This window comes from Abramis brama (assembly GCF_963993115.1).
Source record: "Abramis brama genome assembly, chromosome: 18".
In the NCBI taxonomy this organism is placed as follows: domain Eukaryota; kingdom Metazoa; phylum Chordata; class Actinopteri; order Cypriniformes; family Leuciscidae; genus Abramis; species Abramis brama.
Genome location: NC_139980.1, coordinates 5,666,082 through 5,685,648, shown reverse-complemented (window position 1 = coordinate 5,685,648; position 19,567 = coordinate 5,666,082). Strand labels below are relative to the sequence as shown.

The window sequence follows — 19,567 nt, the reverse complement described above, 5'->3', positions numbered from 1 at the left end:
GGGCACTCCATTGATTTCAGTTGTTTGCCTTATGAGTTATGCCTTATAACTGATGAACTGATAAAAACACTGACAGCGAAGCAAAAATTATTTTAAAGCACGCTAAAGTTATGGTCACAGAACGTAACCGCAGTGCGAGCTTTCAACAAGCAGAAAATGATCTAATGTTGGTGTGTGGCCACCAATACGTTTATCATTATCCACCTTATTTTAAGAGCGTGAACAGCCATTTGATTGTGTGAGGCTTCAGGTTTCAGCTGCTTTGTTATTTTAGCTGTACAAAATCAGTCAGTTTTGCTACTAGACGTTGCTAACTGTTAATTGTTATCATATTATTTTTATCGTAACCATAAACAAGTTGTGATAGTCTTTTCTTCCCTATTGTGATGTAGCCTATTATTAGTGAAATGGCTTCACTAACAAGATAATTGTAGGGCGGGACTTGATTTTGTCCATTAGTAATTGACTGGATAATTGGATTGTTGTGGTTTGCTACTGCTTTGGTCTCTCATGGTGACTTTAAGTCTTTCCTGTAGTCGAATTAGTGCATGAAATTATGAATTAGCAATGTCAGAAATAGAACTGGGAGTCAGCGTCTACACGCTATGTGCGCAACTCATATTGTTGACAGCGTCATTGATTATAATGGGTTCTATTTGCTTTTTTGCATCCCTCGCATCCGGTATACAAACGATGAAAGTGTTCTACGGTACAGTAAAGCATCTGGCATAGTGTTCTTAAGACCTTTTACACAGTGCAGGTGTTAATCTTCATTTATCCCTCAGCAAGCACACTGGAAAAGCCCTTTCAGACCATTCATCTTACACCAGACAATAGCCATTTGTATGGATGTCACTTCCTCATCTTGGGAGAAGAAAAAGTGGAATCATGTTGTATGTGAGTGTAACCAGATACTGAATATATATTAAAAAATGAACAAAAATATCTATACTTTTGCACACACAGCAGTCCTGTCACGTGGAGTGGTCCGTGGTTACACCCAAACACAATAACAAATGGTGCTCTGTCAGACGGGTGGAGTGCTGCATTTTTTGTCCTCATGAGTCTCATGTCTAGCAGCCATAATGCGTACAGGCAGAGAGATGATTATGTAACACTGTGTTTAATATCAGTGTCCTCGTACCGCTGGAGTAATTACCTAAATCTTCAGACTGTTTGGTTATTATCATGCCAAAGCACATTATATGAATATTATACAAAATATAAATGCATATTGAAATATGACACTATTTATGTGATTTCCAGAGTCCCAGGAACGTAATGCCTCTCCATGGCAGGGCTACTTGGCTGGGAGCACCGGCTGGACGCAGGAGCTGTGGGCCCTCACTCTCTCTGCTGCATGTTTACATCTCTTCTTGAGTTATGACAGGTTTTCCATGTGGAGGTTAGGTGAGTCTGTGTTTTGGCAGGTTTCTTCCTAGCTGGAATGAAAAAAAAAGAAATGGAAAAAAAAACTGGGAAATAACTGCAATGCAAGAGGGAGTAACCACCAGAAAACTCCAGAAACATATTACATCATGTCTCAGGTATTTAGGAGATGAAAAACCTGTGAGTAATTTTCCTTTGATTGTTGGAGTTTGTGATAAAGGTAGTAAAAAACAAGGTACGAGGGAAATAATGTGAATATAAATCACATAAATGTCTGATGATATCCGTTACAAGCTCCGATGAACAGATATATCCACGTAACCAGATCTTGCATTAATGCGTTCCAAATTTGGTGTATTTTGTCTCTGTTCAATGACCATCAATTTTCCATTGTAATTCTAAGCACATTCCCATTTATGGATGAAAAAAAACATTTTCTTTTTTCAAATATATATTTTTTTATCATTCCATTTTAAAAGGTTACTGGTGAATCAGAGTTGTTATTGTTAACTAAAACTATAAAAAAATAATGCTGAAATAAAATAAAATATAAATATTAGATGAAAAACCTAAACTAAAAAACAACTACATTTAAAATGCTAACATTAAAAAACCTAACTGAAATAAAGTTGTTTCAACAAATCTGTTTTGTTGACATACTAAAATTACTAAAACTGAAATAAAATAACTAAAGCTATATAGAAATATATTAAAAAAATCTAATAAAAATGATAAAAAGCACATTGCACACGGTGTTCTGACGTCAACCCGATTTTCATTTCCAACCAAAATCCAACGTCTGTACGAAAGATATAAAATAACAAAATGACTAAAAACTGAAAATATAAAAATAGACATGAGGGATGAATATGTAAAGCACTGTGCTTTATATACTGAAATCAATCTATTTACCTCCTTTATATTGTAAGCATCAGTCTTAAAGCTTTGTATCGTAAAATTGAAGGTGCCATATGTGTTTTCTACATGTTATGACCTGTGATGTAATGGACTTTTTTATGTTCATGGCCAACTGTGTTGTCAACAATGTTTCAGTTTACAGCCTCACACTCTCTCCTGTGTATCAAAAGTGCACAATACACCACACCAGCACAACCTTTGCCTGCTTTTAAACGATTTTACAGCGGTGGGCCTTTTGCCCTTCACCACAGAGGGGCCCGTGCCGCTCACAAAGCACAGCGGTTTTACGCATGACTAAATTGGGTGCCAAACATGGCATTATAGAGATTAATTTTAAATGATCAATCACAAACCGGGAATGGTGGTAGTTTTAAAACATTAAACTCTGCCAGTTTGGCAGGGAAACCCAGTCTATGTAAATCTATGTTAAAAGTGCACAGGGTACATATTAAACTTCCAGGCGCTAGAAAAACACCAGAGCTCAGATATAAATGACTTAGCCTATCTGTCCTGGTCAAACTATAGTGTGAGACTTGCAGAAAGCCAGAATCCCTCTCCTATGTGCCAGTCAATAAGTTCATGATGAGGACATGATCCCTATAATGTAGTAGCCATATTGATTGTCACTGTAAAGAACTGCTAAAGTCATTCTGTCATGTCCTGGATTGTATAGTTTAGACATAAAACTCAAACTGGCCGTCAGCACAGTCTGCTTTAGTCTGGCACTGGCTGAGACTGGTAATCTTGCACAGATACTGTGAGTAAGACAAAGCAGAGAGGCAAGAATTTATCAGGACACATGTAGATTATATATTATTATGCCAAATTTATTAAACAGAGCTTTACCTCAGCAAAATATATTTCTGTCATGACAACTCTCTGAATGTTTGGCATGCTAATGGATATGACAATGTATGTTTGGTCTTAGCGGAATAGATCTGATGCTGCTGTTATTGCTGCTGCTGCAGAGCGAGTATGGGACTTATCCAATACACACACACAACACACTGCTGTGAGCAAGTAAGACATGCTGCTGCTTTACAAAATTGCATACATGAATTACCCCTAGCAGATCTATACAGGTGGAGCTGGGGAAGGTGGAGGGTTTCTGAAAGCATACTGCACTGCTACAGCAAATGCTGACCAAGTATTTGAAGGTTGATCAGCGAGCTCATTGGCTACTGATACAGCAGGAATCAGCTGTTTCCTATGGAGAATGATGTGATTGCAAGCAGATTGAGTTAAGGACATATCAGCCTGTGCCATTTAGAGTTTAATGACAGAACTTTGTATATTTTAGACATTTATTTTCATGAACAAGATGTGAGTGATAAACATGCAGCTATATGGTGGATTATAAGCATTATGGCATTTCGTCGTCTCTCTCTCTCTCTCTCTCTCTCTCTCCTGACTTTCTTTCGATGATTTAATCCTTTTAGTATGAGTGGTAACATTTTCCAGCCCAAGTAGCGCATGACCTACTTTAAAAAGAGATGCACAAATAGCATGTGGAAAACAGTTTAGATCCTGCTTTACTTCAATTTGAATAACTATAATTTTATACAAAATTTTAGGTAATTTTACCTCATAAATCTAATGAAACTGGGTCTCATCTGATGAAAATTACTGAGCGATTATCACAATAATCTAACTTCTAGAAATAGAGAAAATACGGATTAACAAACGTATTGTAAATCTGCAGCTGAAATGAACAACATTACAAGGCAGTCGTAATTGCTTGGGCAACTTCCTTGGTTTTGCCTACAGGTTTACAAAAGCAACTGGCCAAAACAAAAGAGAGAACACTACGTGTGTAGGCATTAATGGGATTGTTTAACAGAGTTAGATGCTTCACATATGTGGTTCTCCACTAAATTATAGGGAAATGATTTTTTAATGCTTTAATTCCCTGTAAAGCTTCGTTCAGCAGACCTTCATTATTGTCAAAGTTTTTCAGAACACTACATTTGCATTTACATGTCACTGGTCTTTATCTTTTATGCCACAGATTAGTCTTATAATACCACAAATACACAATTAGGCCTAAATGATAGCAAACAGACCTTTTTTATTGTCAGTCACTCTGTGACATTGGAAACTGCCATCAGTAAAATTATGAAAAAAGCAACTAGCTTTAATCCGCAGCCAATCAGCAACCTCAAACGTTTCATTGACTGTTGCAGGTCTCTCTGAGTCTGTTATTGCCTTGAAAAAGGTAAATGAAATTTGTGTTGTGTAGTGTTAACTTTGTGACCTTTTCGGCTTAGTTTAAAGTTGTCATTGGAGTATAGAAAGCAACTGGAAACCTTATTTGATCATGGTTCCCATGTGGCAATATTGTGTGGTCGTTGCGATGACAAGATCAGTGACCTGCTCAAATTTCCCTCATGTTCTCCAAACCCACAACATATTCCATGTTTGTAAATAAAATTGCCACAATATATCGTTCCATTGCACGCCACTGTGCAAAAATCTCTTTTGTAGAAACAGTCTCTCTCTCACCCTACTCTTTTAACATCTTTAGCAGATGTGTTTGTCCGGTCTAATTTTGCTCTCCCTCTGGCAACCCACTTCAAACTCATTATCTGTAAAGACTGTTCCCCTTACAAACGACGAATCGATACATTCTGAACTTGCAAATAGCCAAAAGTTTTGGATTTGTACTGTTTCTCATTGATTTGTGATTTGAGCTCTACAGATATTTGTAGACTAAATGAGGGCAAGTTAAAGCGTTCTGGTATACTCTTAAAATGGATAGAAGATCTTCTCATATTTGTCTGTTGTTTAAAAATAACCATTACAACACCCAACTCTGGAAAAACAGATAAGAGATCCCTTAGGCATGTGGATTATTAGGCGCCAAATAAAACATCAATGGAAACTACTGTACTTATAGATAAGAAACCTTGCCTTTTCACTCTTGATTTGAATCCTGCTTGCCAAATGATGACGCACCTTTCTAACAATGCCAGAATACATGGATGGATGCCAGTCATTGAGCTGGCATACCATAATTATTGTTTCTTTTTAATGATGGGAAAGTATTCAGTCTTTATCTTGTACAAAAGATGGGAATAATAAATAAGAATGATAAAAAAAGGCATAAAAAAGTGCAATAAAATTTATTGCATTGCGTGTAGGAGGAAAGGACTTTCTAGGTATTTGTAATTTTGGAAGTTATAGGCTTTTAAATGTGTCAGAATAAAGGGTTATTTCTAAAACACCTCATTCGAAATAGATTTATAAAAGGAGGATAAGTTATTACCACCTATTATTATGTGGAAAGCCCACCACAGTTGCATGACCACAAACACGTACGTTTCAATCAGAAAGAATTCAACTGTTCTTGACAATGTTCTGGATATATAAAATGCATTAAGATGGTGACTGTAATATTTCCCTGATTTGTATTTTTTTTTTGGTACTCTGTTAATACATTGTACACATAACAAAAATTAATTTTTACTTTTTTTTTCTTCTAGAAATGTAGCAGTGGGGGTCTTTAAAGAAGGTGTGATTTGAAAAGTGATTCGAAGTAATCTGATTGTGATCAATATAATTAATATAAAATATAAATATAAATCACAGTCTTGGTGTGTAATGAACAGAAGTCTGTGGTACCTTATTATTCATCAAAGGGAGATGAAGATCATGTTACATTTTCTCCATAGCACCTTTATTCAAATCTGAACCATTCCTGAGCAAATAAAAATAGTTTTTTTTTTCAATCTGCCCTAATATGGGCAATACTTCCATGCCAACTTTTGTTTAAAAAGAGGGTAATACAAAAATGTAAGAGTACAAAACCTCAGCAAGTTATATAAACAACAGCAAACATCACTCAGATAAAATTGTTACATCATTGCAAATGTCATATTTTTGTTCTCAGACATTACTAATTCATTTGATCTTGTGCTTTGATACTTAAGCCAACAATTTGTGTTTCTTTGAAGTTACTGTAAGATAAATATTCCAGGTGAAGTTGAATGGGAAATAATTACTAATACAGAACACATGAAAATAAAACACTGTTAATAAACTCAAATACACATGCTGCAATTTCCTCATATACAGACTGATTTTTTTTAAAAAGTGCTTGATATCGAATACGTAGAAATATTAGTGTTACTCAGAGTACTATATTCCTTCCATCAGAAGCAGATGCTATATGATTTAGGTTTGTTTGCCATGGTGAGCAATAGTTCACCTCTGTGATTGGCTGGTAGATATAGGAAGAGAACACATGGTATGTGATTGCCTGTGGAAATGTCCTCTTGGAGTTTCCCCCTGTTACCACTTTCCAGGGATTGGAACTCCACATTCATACCAGCCAACGAAAGGATGTGGTGTGCGCCTGCCAATGGCCCCGAAATTCACTGGCTCTTGTCTGTATGAGCGATAATATCCTGAAATCCACAAACGACATCATGTTACAGTGCTGATTGATCACCCCCTTAAGCGGCAGTGAGCAAACACAGAGGTGACGTGAAGATTTGAGGCTTCAAGTGAAGCCAAACTACAGAGCATGCTCAGAGATGTCGTACCTTGAGCTGTGGGTAGGTTGAGGGAGAGATTGTGTGGTCCTGTCCTTCCATCTAAATAGGAGTCCACAAACTGGCAGTGGTCCTCTCCATGGCCAAATGTATCAGCGACGCTGTAGAATGTTTCTGAAATGGAAAACACTCGTAGCTTGAGTATCCCTCAGGACCCAAACCTCAGACAGTGCGTTGTGTTTAGCTGAGGGAAACTGTGGTTTGGATTGGATACTTCCAAGGCTTTAAGGCCAGCACTCCATAAAAAGACTGCTTCATATTACCGACACACTAAGCAGTAGATCAAAGTTTTAAATGCGTTATGTTGTTAGAAAGGAAGGTCAGTACCTTTCAGTCCATCTCCCATGAAGATCTTATAGCGCAGTGAGTTGCAGAGGACGACACCTACAAACTTCCTGTACCAAGTGCGCTTGACAAACTGACTTCCTTTACAGGAACTGTGGGCTGGGTTATATCTGAATGAGAATGGGACCCAGATGGGCTCCCCACCTAGAAAGGGAATGAATGTCAATAACAAAGAGGTCATTACATCTGAAAAATGTCACGAAAAAGGGAACAATGGTTCTTATAAAAAGACCTGCTTAGATCAGCTGTTTTTTGCTAGCTAGTGCAAACAGAGCTATGCTGACTTAAAACCTAGCTTGATTTGTACAATCATTTCTGATGAAGACGGTTGACCAAGGTAATCTTGCTGGTTGTTGTAACACCAGCACATCAGCATTAAAAAAATGCTAGTCTTTTTAGCAGCACATGAAGAGAGAAAGGTTATACACAGATGTTTAATGTATCTCTTACCTGGGGGTCTCTCTATGAGCAGGGGATCATCTAGATTAAAGGAAACACTAATTTAATTTGTGCTTTTACAATTTTTTGAATCCAACAACCTATATGTGGGTTCAGACTAAGACTCACCTGACTCTGTGACGTATGTTAAAGTTTCACTGAGTGGCCCCAGTCCAAATATATTCTTTGCTTGAACTTTGAAGTAATACCTAAGAACAAGAATGAGAACATGCACGTATAAAATCTGTCATATTTACAGCATGGTTTGCTTTCATGAAGAGACTATTTTTATGAAAGCATCTTGTATGTACATCTAAAACTCAACTGAACACTCGTAACTTAATTTACAGTGCGACCATAAGGATTGAATGACAAGGGATGGAGGAAACTATAGGAAACGGGCAAGAAAATGAAAAGAAAGAAAACAATTTTAGGAAAAGTAAAGGAAATGAAATGAAAAAAGGATAGGAAATAAAAGGAAAAGAGCATTGAAATAAAAAGAAAAACAAGAAAAATGAAAAAGAGGAAGAAAAATAAAAGGAGAAAGAAGAAAAGAAAGGAAATAAAAATGGATATGAAAAAAAGTAAAGAAAAAAGATAAGAAAAGGAAAATGAAAAGAAAGGAAGGAAGAAAATTGGAAAATGAAAGGAAGATATATTGGAAAAATAAAAATAAATGAAAAGAGGAAATGAAAGGGGTAGGATAAATAAAGGAAAAGGAAACAGAAAAAATGGGGGAAAATGGAAAAGAAAAAAGGAAAACGTTAAGAAAACTGAAAAAAGAAAAAAGATGAAAATGAGAAAAAAGAAAAAGAAAACAAAAAGAATAGAAATGAAAATAAATAACTGAAAAATGACAATGTTGAAGAGGAAAAGAAGTTGGAATATAAAAGGAAAAAATAAAAAAAAAAGGAAAAGGAAAGGAAAGGGCACAGTTAAAATGTGCATTTCCAAAATGCATGAGAGGAAATGATAAGAATGAGCCTCTGGCTAAAAGAAAAGGCTGAAAAGGAATAATGACAAGAAGAGGCTGCATGTCAGAGAGGGTGAGCAAGAGAATAACACATCAACATGGAATTTCCAATCTGACAAAACCTCTTTGTTACAAATACCAGACCAAGCACTTATTCTGACTCTGGCACATCCTTTACCTCTGAGGATAAATTAGACAAGCAAAGAAATTAAACCAGAGAGCTGTGATGAAGTTCAAGAGGCTGAGCTAACAGCACTGTTCTGCCTGTGAGAAGCTGTTCAGTAAGCTCATGCTTCACTTAGTTTAACTCAGGACCCGTTTAATGACATAAAATCAGCACTGCTGGATCAAATTAGCACAGCCACGTGGAAACTCTGACCAAAATAAAGAGAAAATGGACAATTACAGTCAAACCGCCAGCGAGAGAGTAGGGAGGGGGCCTGCCATATTTCAGTGAGGATGTGTGTGTCCATGTGCAGTTTTCCTTGTCCTTTTGACCATATATTACTAAGAATGTGTGTATGTCTGTCTTATTTTTCCTTCTTCTTTTGACCATAATTCCTCATGGAATTGATGAAATCCAGTCTCGATATGGCATCCAAGTGGTTTGTCATTATTGCTTTGACTAAGAAGGAGCTGTTATTGTCCACAGTGTGGGCTATTTACCTAGTTCTAAAAGCTATTGCAAATCATTCATAAAACTTATCAACACTTCATGCGTGAATTATAAAGTTGTCAGTCATTGAGCTCGGCTGAGAGGCTATAATAACAGAGGCTTCTAAATGAATCCCAGGGGACAATAAAAAACAACTTCATCCTTACATTCCACATTTGATGTATGAACCAAACATCTGTAATGAGTGGATTTGCATTCAAGTGTTTTCTCAAGGTAGTGATGAAGAGAGTGCATCTGCATGCCTGGGAAAGTGTACAAAACAAATGTCAATCAAACCTGGGGTGTTGCACACAGCTGCATGCGTTTATGCATGTGTGAGTAACCAGTGTGCAGGACTAGATGAGATCTGCGGATGATTTTTGCATTTTCTGTGCTGATTTTGAAGCAAAATCTGTGCTGGGAGTACTATACTTTAAAATCATAACTGAATAGGAAGAAAACATTTAATAAACAAACTTGCATAAGGGATGTGCAGAACTTTCTGAATGGCGGGCGTTTGGGTGAACAGCTCGTGGGTGTCGTAATGCACCGCTGAAGGCATGTTGCTTTTAGAAGGGTCTGGTAGGCAGAAATTACTTCACATCCTTGGAAAATGTCCAGACAGCCCATAAACACCTCCTTTATCTACTGCTACTAAAATGTGTTGGTAGGGGTTTACAGTGTTAAAGTGAGAGCAGCATTCGAGTGAAATGTTCAGTGCAATGTGCTTGAAATTGAGGCTTAGACAAAACAGGAAGGTAGGACCAAATCTGCAGAAATTAAAAATAGATAGAGATAGACAGACAGACAGACAGACAGACAGACAGATAGACAGACAGACAGACAGACAGACAGACAAACAGACAGATAGATAGATAGATAATAAAGGAATAAATGTCTTGATAAAACATTTTTAATTCAATTTAATCCTGAATGTATTTTTATATTACTTATTCCTTTATTTATTATTTTCTGTATTTATTTTTTAAAATTGCTTTTATTCGTTTTAACTTTTAATTATGTATTGTTATTAGGGGCCAAGCCCCGAAGGGGATAGCCCCTATTGTAATTGTTAGTTTTCTTCTTATTATTATTATTTTTCCCGAATGGGAGTCAATGGCAGCCCTATCAACGGAAACGGCCCCGGATTGCTGCTTGCAGCTATATTTTTGTATTATTATTTTTCAGCATAAAATAGCAATTTCTTTAGTAAGTGAAAAACTCACTTATGCTTCTGTTTTTTTGGAGGGTGAGGAGAATAATTATTTATTATTAAATAATTATTAGATTTGATTTCAAGAAGACTAAATAATACACCTTTGTGTAATTATTAGATCAGGCAGTTTTGTGTGGATGAAATTTATGCATCAGTCCCCTACTCGTTCAACAACAACAATAACTTATGTACACTACCGTTCAAAAGTTTAGGGTCAATAAGATTTTGTAATGATTTTGAAAGAAGTCTCTTATGCTCACCAAGGCTGCAGTTATCAAAAATACAGTAATATTGTGAAATATGAATTACAATTTCAAATAACTCTTTTCTATTTTAGTATATTTAAATTTATTCCTGTGAATTTTTTAGCAGTCATTCAATATCAGTCTAATATGCTGATCTGGTGCTCAAGAAACATTTCTTATTATTATCATCAATGTTCAAAGAAAGTTCATAGAACAGCATTTATTTGAAATTGAAATCTTTTGTAAAATGATATGTCTTTACTGTCACTTTTGATCGATTTAATGCATCATTTAATAGTAAATAAATATATTACTATCTTAAAAAAAAAAAAGATGAGCTTTGATGATAATTAAATTTCACCATAAAAAAAAAATGCAAATTACTTTTGTCAAACTTCCTATCTGGGTTTGATTGATCATTTCCAATCTGCTCCAAAGACTCAGAAATCACACAGGACAGAATGAAACAAATATGTCAAACTGAATGGATGCATTAACAAGTTATGACGTAATATGACAGCCCTACTAATTATATATTAGTCCCTTGCTCCCATGACTTAACCTGTCTTTTATTTAACATATTCAACTACATCTTAGATCAGTGATCTTGTCAGAGATGGACTTAACAAAAGATGTTTGGAAAAATGTACATCACCACAACTATTCCTAGATGATGTTGCACAACAAGGGGAAAATGAATTACCCATTCATATAAATTTATGTCCAATAAAGGAAGTGGAAATGATTTTGTAGCTTTGCATACCAGCAAGCCTTCAGCATATTGTTGGATTAAGCATGATTTAGGAAGGCTCCCAAAAGATCTCCATTGAGAACGTGTTCCAGTTTTCTTTTTGTGAGCCTTTACATGCAAACTGCTTTGTATTCAATTGCAATCATTGCAGACAATAGAAAACACATGAATGAATGTGCAACAAACATGCAAACATACAAAGCATGTAAAATAGTGAACGGATTGATGGGATGTGTTTGCATCTGTGTGCAAGAGTCCTGTCATATGCTGGATCGCACCTGGAATTGGGCTTGAGGTTTTCAACAGGAAGGTGTGTTCCACTTGAGGGTCTGGTTGACCATCTGTTGTTTAGGACATCGTCATAGGATGCACTGTGTACCATGTAGCCTATAAAAGAGAGAGAGTGAACAATTAAACCATGCACTAAATGCGAGAGATTCAAAGAGATTCAAATAAATAAGCATATTATGTCATGTCTGTGCAGGGATTCTTCAATCTAATCCTAGTTCTTCATTACGTCAAGGAAGGGCTAAACTCCTGCCGAGGCAGCAGGAAGTATATAAAGCATGTGTGCGTATTTTCCATCATTTAAAATGAAAGAGAGAGGCAGTGCAGGAGTGAAGCTTTATGAAAGAAGGGAGGATGACTGAAAAAGTAAATATAAATGTTTAATAAAGGAGATTATTAAAAGAACAAGGATCTGTTAACAATTTCAGCTGTTGATAACAATCATTTGTTAACTTTACATACACTACCGTTTAAAAGTTTAGGGTCAGTAAGACTTTGAAAGAAATCTCTTATGAACATTTATTTGACAAAAAAAAAAATCTAGTTTAAAATATTTTAAAATAGCAAAGCTTAAGCCATTGCTCCAGTCTTCAGTGTCACATGATCCTTCAGAAATCATTCTAATATGCTGGTTCATGAATCTTACTGATCCCAATTTCAGGTGGTAGTATATATACATGCACATACGAAATTATAAATACATATGTTGAATTTGTAAATGTATTAATAGTAAATATAAATTATTTTAGGTCTAGTAAAAATGGTGTAAAGCAGTATAAAAAAACTGTGCAGTAACATGATATTGCATTGTAAAGTTTTATTCAAGAGCATGTGGACTTTATTCTTCATGTGTTGGAAAAAGCTGCACCATTCATCTAAGCAACTTTATCAGTTGACTGTTGGCAGGGAATCCCCTGCATTTCAACCTCCTCACACATCACATCATGACACTAACAGTGGCTGTGGGAACTGCCTCCCTGTATGTGTGAATCAGGATGAAACTGTCAAGGTCAATAATGTGGGAGCAGTGTTATATATTGCTTTGTGTTTGGAAATGCACATTAAATGAAAACCAGACAGGATGTAAGACAATTCAGCATACTACACTTTTACAGATCAGGGTACTTTAGCATGTGGTATTTCAGAGCACAATCTTGCATCTTATTTACAAACCACACACAATCCATTTCAATCAATTACTGAACAAGCCAAAATAGTGCATCATAATTTTAATGAAGCCATCCCAACACAGCTTCTTTGTAAATTATGGAATGTACCAATTCACAAATGTCAGCGCTGTTTGCCTGCAACAATTAAAGGGATAATTCATCCAAACATGAACATTCTGTCATCATTTACTCATTCTCATATTGTTCCAAAGCTGTATACATTTCTTTCTTCTGTTGAACACAAAAGAACACATTTTGAAGAATGTTGGTAACAAAACAGTTTTGGTGGTGGTGGTGGTGGTGGTGGTGGTGGGGGGGGGGGGGGGGGAATCATCTTTTATGTTCCACAGAAGAAATAAAGTCATACAGCTGGACTGACATGAGGATGAGTAAATGATGATAGACATTTTCAATGTTGGGTGAACCACCTCTTTAATGTTGTGCTATTACCACCCAAGGAAAGCATGCAGTTAATTAGCAAATTGCATAGCTGTCTTTCTCAATCTTCAAATGATAAAATTGTTGTTGACGTGTTACAAAGTGGTTGCAGCAGAGATGAAACGGGATCTAACTGCAGCAGCTTTATTCAAAAACAAACTCAAAACTTCCCAAAACACAATCTCAGGAACATGAACAGAACAACCAACTAAATGCAATGTAGAACTGACCAAGAACTGATAGAAACACAGGGCTTAAATAGACAGCAAACAGAGGAACTAATTAACGAGACACTTGAACTGAAACTCACATCAAATCAAATCAAATCAAATCAGATCTAATCAGTAATCATGGAAACAAACAGGCAGGGGGCGAAGAAAGACAGAACTGAACTAATTAACAGATTAACCAAACACAGACAAGAACAGAAATCAAGCTGGGCTGTAAATCTTTTTCAGTGCTGCTATCAAATAGACTCATACATGAATCATTTGCTTTTTTGGGATATTGGCCTACGCACTGTCGAATGAGAAACCAAACATCATAGATTGATATTGATTGGACTGGGTTTTTTCATACATATCACTGCACCTTTGGTATGTTTGAAAGAGCTACTGAGGCCTAGTCCACACGTACACAGGTATTTTTTTATAAACAAAGATTTTCCTCCTTCGTTTAAAAAAAATTCACATCCACGTGAAAACGCAAAAACACGCTATGAAGCGCTGTCAAGAGCATTGCAAATCAGCCAATCAGAAGCCTGGAAAAAAAGGTTATTACCAGTTCCGGTTCCAAAGTCACAAGCCAAAATTTCCAGTTTCACCGTCTACACGACCACACTGCAGCTGGAGTTTCTAAAAATCTTCACCCTGGCAGGAGTTTTCAAAAAAGTTCGGTTTCAGTGACCGGATACTGCATTTGGACGAACAGAGAAACCGCATAGAAAAAGCTGCGGTTTTGAAAATACCCGTGTTCGTGTGGACAGGGCCTGAAACTCAATTGTAAATAAAACCACTTATCCTGAGCATACAAATCACAACTCTGAGAGTAGAAATCAAGCCTTCGCAAAGTTAACAGTCAAGTCCTCAATTGTGGAGCTTGTAAGCTTGTAATTTTATTTTAACTATTTTGTGGCGAAACGTACAGACTGAAGTCAATTTTCACAGTATTTTTAAATAATAAAAAAGGAACCGCTATAGACTGTCACTCACCAGACACCATGTCATCTTTCAGTGGAAGAGCCCAGTCCAAAATCACAAAGGAGTGACAGCCCTCCATAGCAACCACAGTGACATTATGGGGCTTGTTTTTGGGTGGCTGCTTTTGATTGAATGATTGTTGGTCCTTCTCCATCAATTCTGCTAAGACATCCACTTGCAGGTACTCCAGAGCCTCAGTGAGGGAGCAGGGAGCTCCAGGGTCCTTACGGATGTAGTTTACATAGGGAGCTGAGAGCAGGACGTGAGTGAGGAGAAAAAGAGAAAAGCAAAAGATGTGAATTGAGGAATTAAGGAAAGGCAAATACAATTTCTCTACACTAAAAGGTTTTTATTACAGATTATAAGCATTTGACAATTTAAGTGAAAATTTGAATTCTTGTCATAATATCTTATAGTATTTGGTTTTCCCCCTATTGCTTTAATGGCAGCAGCACAAGTAAAGGTAAAACCTGAAGATCATGTTTTCCGGCATGATCTGAGATTATCTTGAGCTTCACCAGAAACTATCTGAACGTATAAAGAGTCAAATAATCAAATAGAAATAGTGCACAATCATACATTTTTATTCTTTATTTTGCATCATAACGTTTCTTTGCTTTGAACTTTTCCCAGGTTTACACAAAACAAATCCCAGATTTTCAATTTATTATGTATACACTACCGTTCAAAAGTTGGGGGTAATTAAAAAATAAAATAATTTTTTTTTTAAAGACGTCTTTTATGCTTTCCAAGGCTGTATTTATTTGATCAAAAACAGTAAAAATATGAATACGGTCAAATATTGTTTTCTATTTTAATTTTAATTTTATTTCTGTGATGGCAAAGCTGAATTTTTAGCAGCCATTACTCCAGTCTTTATTGTCATATGACCCTTCAGAAATCATTCTTTCATAAATAATTTCTTATTTTTAATGTTGAAAACAGGGAAACTTTTTTTTTTTCATGAGTTTTTGATGAATAGCAAGTTCAAAAGAATATTAATTTATTTGAAATAGAAGTCTTTTGCAACATTTTAAATGTCTTTACTGTCACTTTTGATCAATTGAATGCATCCATTCTGAGGAAAAACGGTACATGAATTGCCTTTGGCTTTCAATCTGTATGTTTTATTAGGTACAACTAGTAATACATAAAGGATTGCAAAACATCCATGGACGTTCGTGCAAACAGACAACAAATAACTTGGAAGTACCATTCAGTGAACATTTCATTTCTGTTATGTTGTTTGCATTAGCTTGTTGTCCTAGTTTAAGAATGTACCCAATATACACTTGCTCGTGGTTGCAGACAATAAAAGCTTCCATTGTTGATATTTTGCTGTAGACTTTTTCCTGTTGGCTCAATGAAATTTTGTTATTTCTGTCGTTCCACACAGTGCCAGCTGGATCCACAGCTGTGAACACTTCCAGAAACCCCTGTCCGATTGGGCCACAAGATTCACACCTGGACCTAATCAAAAGCTCCATGTGATGTTGAACCCTGATACAGAACAAAAAACACACTTCTGTGCATGTGCTTCTGAAGTGACCAAATGAGACTCGCACACAAAAACAAGCTGCACTGAGTGCACTCGTTACGGGTGATAAAACGAAAACCACAATACAGTGTGTGAAGAGGAAACCACTGATGGGGAGAAAAACTGAACAATGCATGCTAAGAAGAGCACCAACTATACAGCACAGGGCTACATTTTGATGTAGTTTTTTATACGCACAGAAACTGCTACAACTACTGCATTCACACCTACAGAAACAGTCGTACACCAAGGTGGGAGCAAACACAACAGAAGCAGTGTGAAATATAGTGGATTTTTTGGCGTATCTGGAGAGCAGAGAACACCCTAGCATATTAAACCCATAAATATTAAAAGACACGTCTGAGGTTTGGGCCAGAAGGAAGCCTCTCTCAGCTGATATCAGCACATTTAGCTCATGTCGTTTTATTTAGGGCGTCTATCTTGACATGTTTCTCTGTTTAAATGGCTTGCATATGTGTAAGTATGTGCCTGTTGTGCAGCCCTAAGGCTGGAGTGTCAGGATTTATTTATCCACGCATTTTACCAAAGAGTTGTGTTCTCTGTGTTCCTGGACCTGGTTTTTATAGGTACAAAGCTTGTTTTGGTCAAGCCGGACCTGGAGATGTTGATGTTGAAGTGCTTCTGCTCAATCTTAGCTGAGCTATATACTGGCTCTATCATTCTAATGTAATGACCGCCTCCTCAACTCAGTTTTACTCTTGTACCCATTAGTAATACTCACATTATGAGGCCAAATCCTGTAGCCACAGCCTGTAACACGCAGTATTTCTCTACAGGCACAGCTTGGTTCCTTGGTTCTTTTAATAATCATACTTTTGAACTTGAAGAGCTCAGCAGTGCTTCTGGCTCCAGTGGTCTAAATGGTGCTTATATCTCTATTTTCTGCAAAGTTCTGCTGGGCATAGCGCATAGCCATTTTCTAATACTGCAATATAAATGCATTACAATCACCAACCTAGGGACCATTGAGGGCCTCCCTCATAAAACAATGAAGAGTTGGCTAATAATGTTTTTCTCATTCTTCTGCTGTTTTCCTATGTATCTAGCCAGAGAAGTTGATGTCACATTTCTGCCAAGACAAGCACATTAGAGGAGCCGTGAGGAGTTGGATTGGATTGCTGGCTAATTACCAAAAACAGAACGTAGGTAATGTGACCCCTGTCTTTTCATAATACATACATTAAAAGAAATGCACCTTAATCAGTGATACCTGACACCAATGTGCATTGTTAACCATAGATTTTAAACAGTCAAATAGGCTGTCAATCAAAAAGACATTTCAAATTAATAACATATATGACTATTAATTATTCAAATTAATAATCCCATATAAATATTTAATTTCAATATATAAATACCAATATTTGCTTTAATTGAAAGACATTATTGTTGCAAATAAAACTACTGATTAGACATTTGAAAACGTGGCTATAGAATTTTTAATTTTTATATATATTTTATTATTATATGTATGAGCTTAGATACTTGCAATAGCAAAGTGAACTTCCCTACTGCAAGTGCAATACTGCAAAGTCAGTGAGGGCAGAACTAAATTTGCCTGATCATTAGCCAAAGCTCCAGCTCAGCATAACCATTTCTGAAATTCATCTGGCTACTGGCACAGTCTCTGCATTCAAATTGGACCTGATACAATGTTCCAGAGCTAGGTGTATAGCTTGTGGAGATTTAAGTTCGGAAAGATGGAGTCTGTTGAACCTGATGTTGAAAGGCTATTACAGTCAGTCTTGGTAAAAACTTGAAAAAGCTTGACTAGAGTCAGGTAACATAGGTTGAATAGGATCACATCATTTTTGCACTAATCCATTGCTGAGTGGAACACAATTGCATTATTTTTTGAAACAATATCCTAATAGCCTATATCCTATATAAAATTGGGTTCTTTCTTATTTTTCTCATTCAGGCACACACCTTTATCCTAACACACACACACACACACACACTGGGTCTTGGAGTATTTGGGAAGGAAGCCCAAACCCACAGACATTCAGCCATAATTTATAGAGCGGAGTCTAAATACTTTCACTCAGGCATTCTCAAATATTTCCTACAGAAGCTGCCCACATGAAACATCCTGAGAGCCTGTAAAGTCAATGGCCTCTAAAATGGCCTCTACCAACACATGATATGTGGTATTTGTTGCGGACGTGAGGGTTGACGAGGTTAGTTACACTCTAGCCATAGCGGAGAGACCTCTGAAAGTAGAAGGCAAACTTAACATGATCCAAATGGGGAGGCTAAAGGTAAAGATATCTTTTTGTTTTCCTTTTTTACAATACACTACCATTAAAAAGTTTGGGGTCAATAAAGACATTTTTCAGCAAGGATGCATTAAACTGATCAAAAATAACAGTAAAGACATTTATGACATTTCAAAAGTTTTCTATTTCAAATAAATGCTGTACTTTTGAACTTTAAATTAAATCAAAAGAACCCTGAAAAAAATGCATCAAGGTTTCCCCAAAAATATTAAGCATACTATTTCATTGATAATAATACATGGGGTTTTTTTTGTGTGCACCAAATCAGCATATTAGAATGATTTCTGAAGGATCATGTGAGACTGAACTAATGATATTGAAAATTCAGCTTAGCCTTCACAGGAATAAATTACTCTTTAAAATAATAAAATAGAAAACAGTTATTATAAATTGTAATAATATTTTACAATATTATGGTTTACTGTATTTTTGATCAAATAAATGCAGCCTTGGTGAACATAGACATCTTTCAAAAACTGTAAAAAATATCTTACAGACCCCAAACTTTTAAACGATAGTGTACACGTTTACTAGTAACTTCTTGATATGGCACAATTTTCACAACTGTCCTGGAGGTCAAATCACATAAATTTTAGCTTATTTTGTATGATAGACCCTTTACACTTGGCAATAACATTTGTTACATATCTTGATATTTTTTAGCTGGATTGCATTCACACCTTCATTTCAATGTATTTTCAGTGTGACTGGATTGCATGATTCAAAATTGGATACCCTTTGCAAATCCTTTAGTAAAGGATGTTAATGGGTCTAGAAGTGAAGAAATGAGGTGAAAAGTTTGAAAGCGCTCTCTATTGTGAGAGAAATTAGATTCCAAGGGTAATAGAGTGAAATAATTTGAATCGGGTGAAATAATCACAAGAGCGTGTGACTGTTGTCTTTTTCACACTGCGAGAGCAGAACAATGAAAAGAACTTGCAACACGGGACTTTAACGACTCAGTCTTACAAAGTGACATGTTTATTTACAGCATGATCTCATTTATTACTTGTGTAGCTGAATGCGAATAATGAAAACATGCTTGCATTTACATCTTCATTAAATGTGGTCAAAATCTGTCCCAGACAGCTCAGGATGTAGTTTCTGTGTTGCGATCACAATCCGATCAAACTGTGTTTTGTGTGTATTTACG

The 19,567-nt window shown here is 36.2% G+C and overlaps 1 protein-coding gene across 2 annotated transcripts in view; it reads right to left on the bottom strand.

The window, feature by feature from the left end:
- Window positions 1-5,961: 5,961 nt before the first annotated feature.
- Window positions 5,962-19,567, bottom strand: part of fndc1 (fibronectin type III domain containing 1) — a 37,119-nt gene continuing 23,513 nt past the window's right edge. For both annotated transcript variants that reach the window (XM_084090771.1, XM_084090772.1), the window contains 7 exons: window positions 14,590-14,826; window positions 11,762-11,870; window positions 7,773-7,852; window positions 7,656-7,685; window positions 7,188-7,349; window positions 6,852-6,974; window positions 5,962-6,713 (listed from right to left, as the gene is read on the bottom strand). In XM_084090771.1, the coding sequence (XP_083946897.1) occupies window positions 6,598-6,713; window positions 6,852-6,974; window positions 7,188-7,349; window positions 7,656-7,685; window positions 7,773-7,852; window positions 11,762-11,870; window positions 14,590-14,826 (857 nt within the window). In that variant the 3' untranslated portion in view covers window positions 5,962-6,597. The remainder of the gene's footprint in view (window positions 6,714-6,851; window positions 6,975-7,187; window positions 7,350-7,655; window positions 7,686-7,772; window positions 7,853-11,761; window positions 11,871-14,589; window positions 14,827-19,567) is intronic.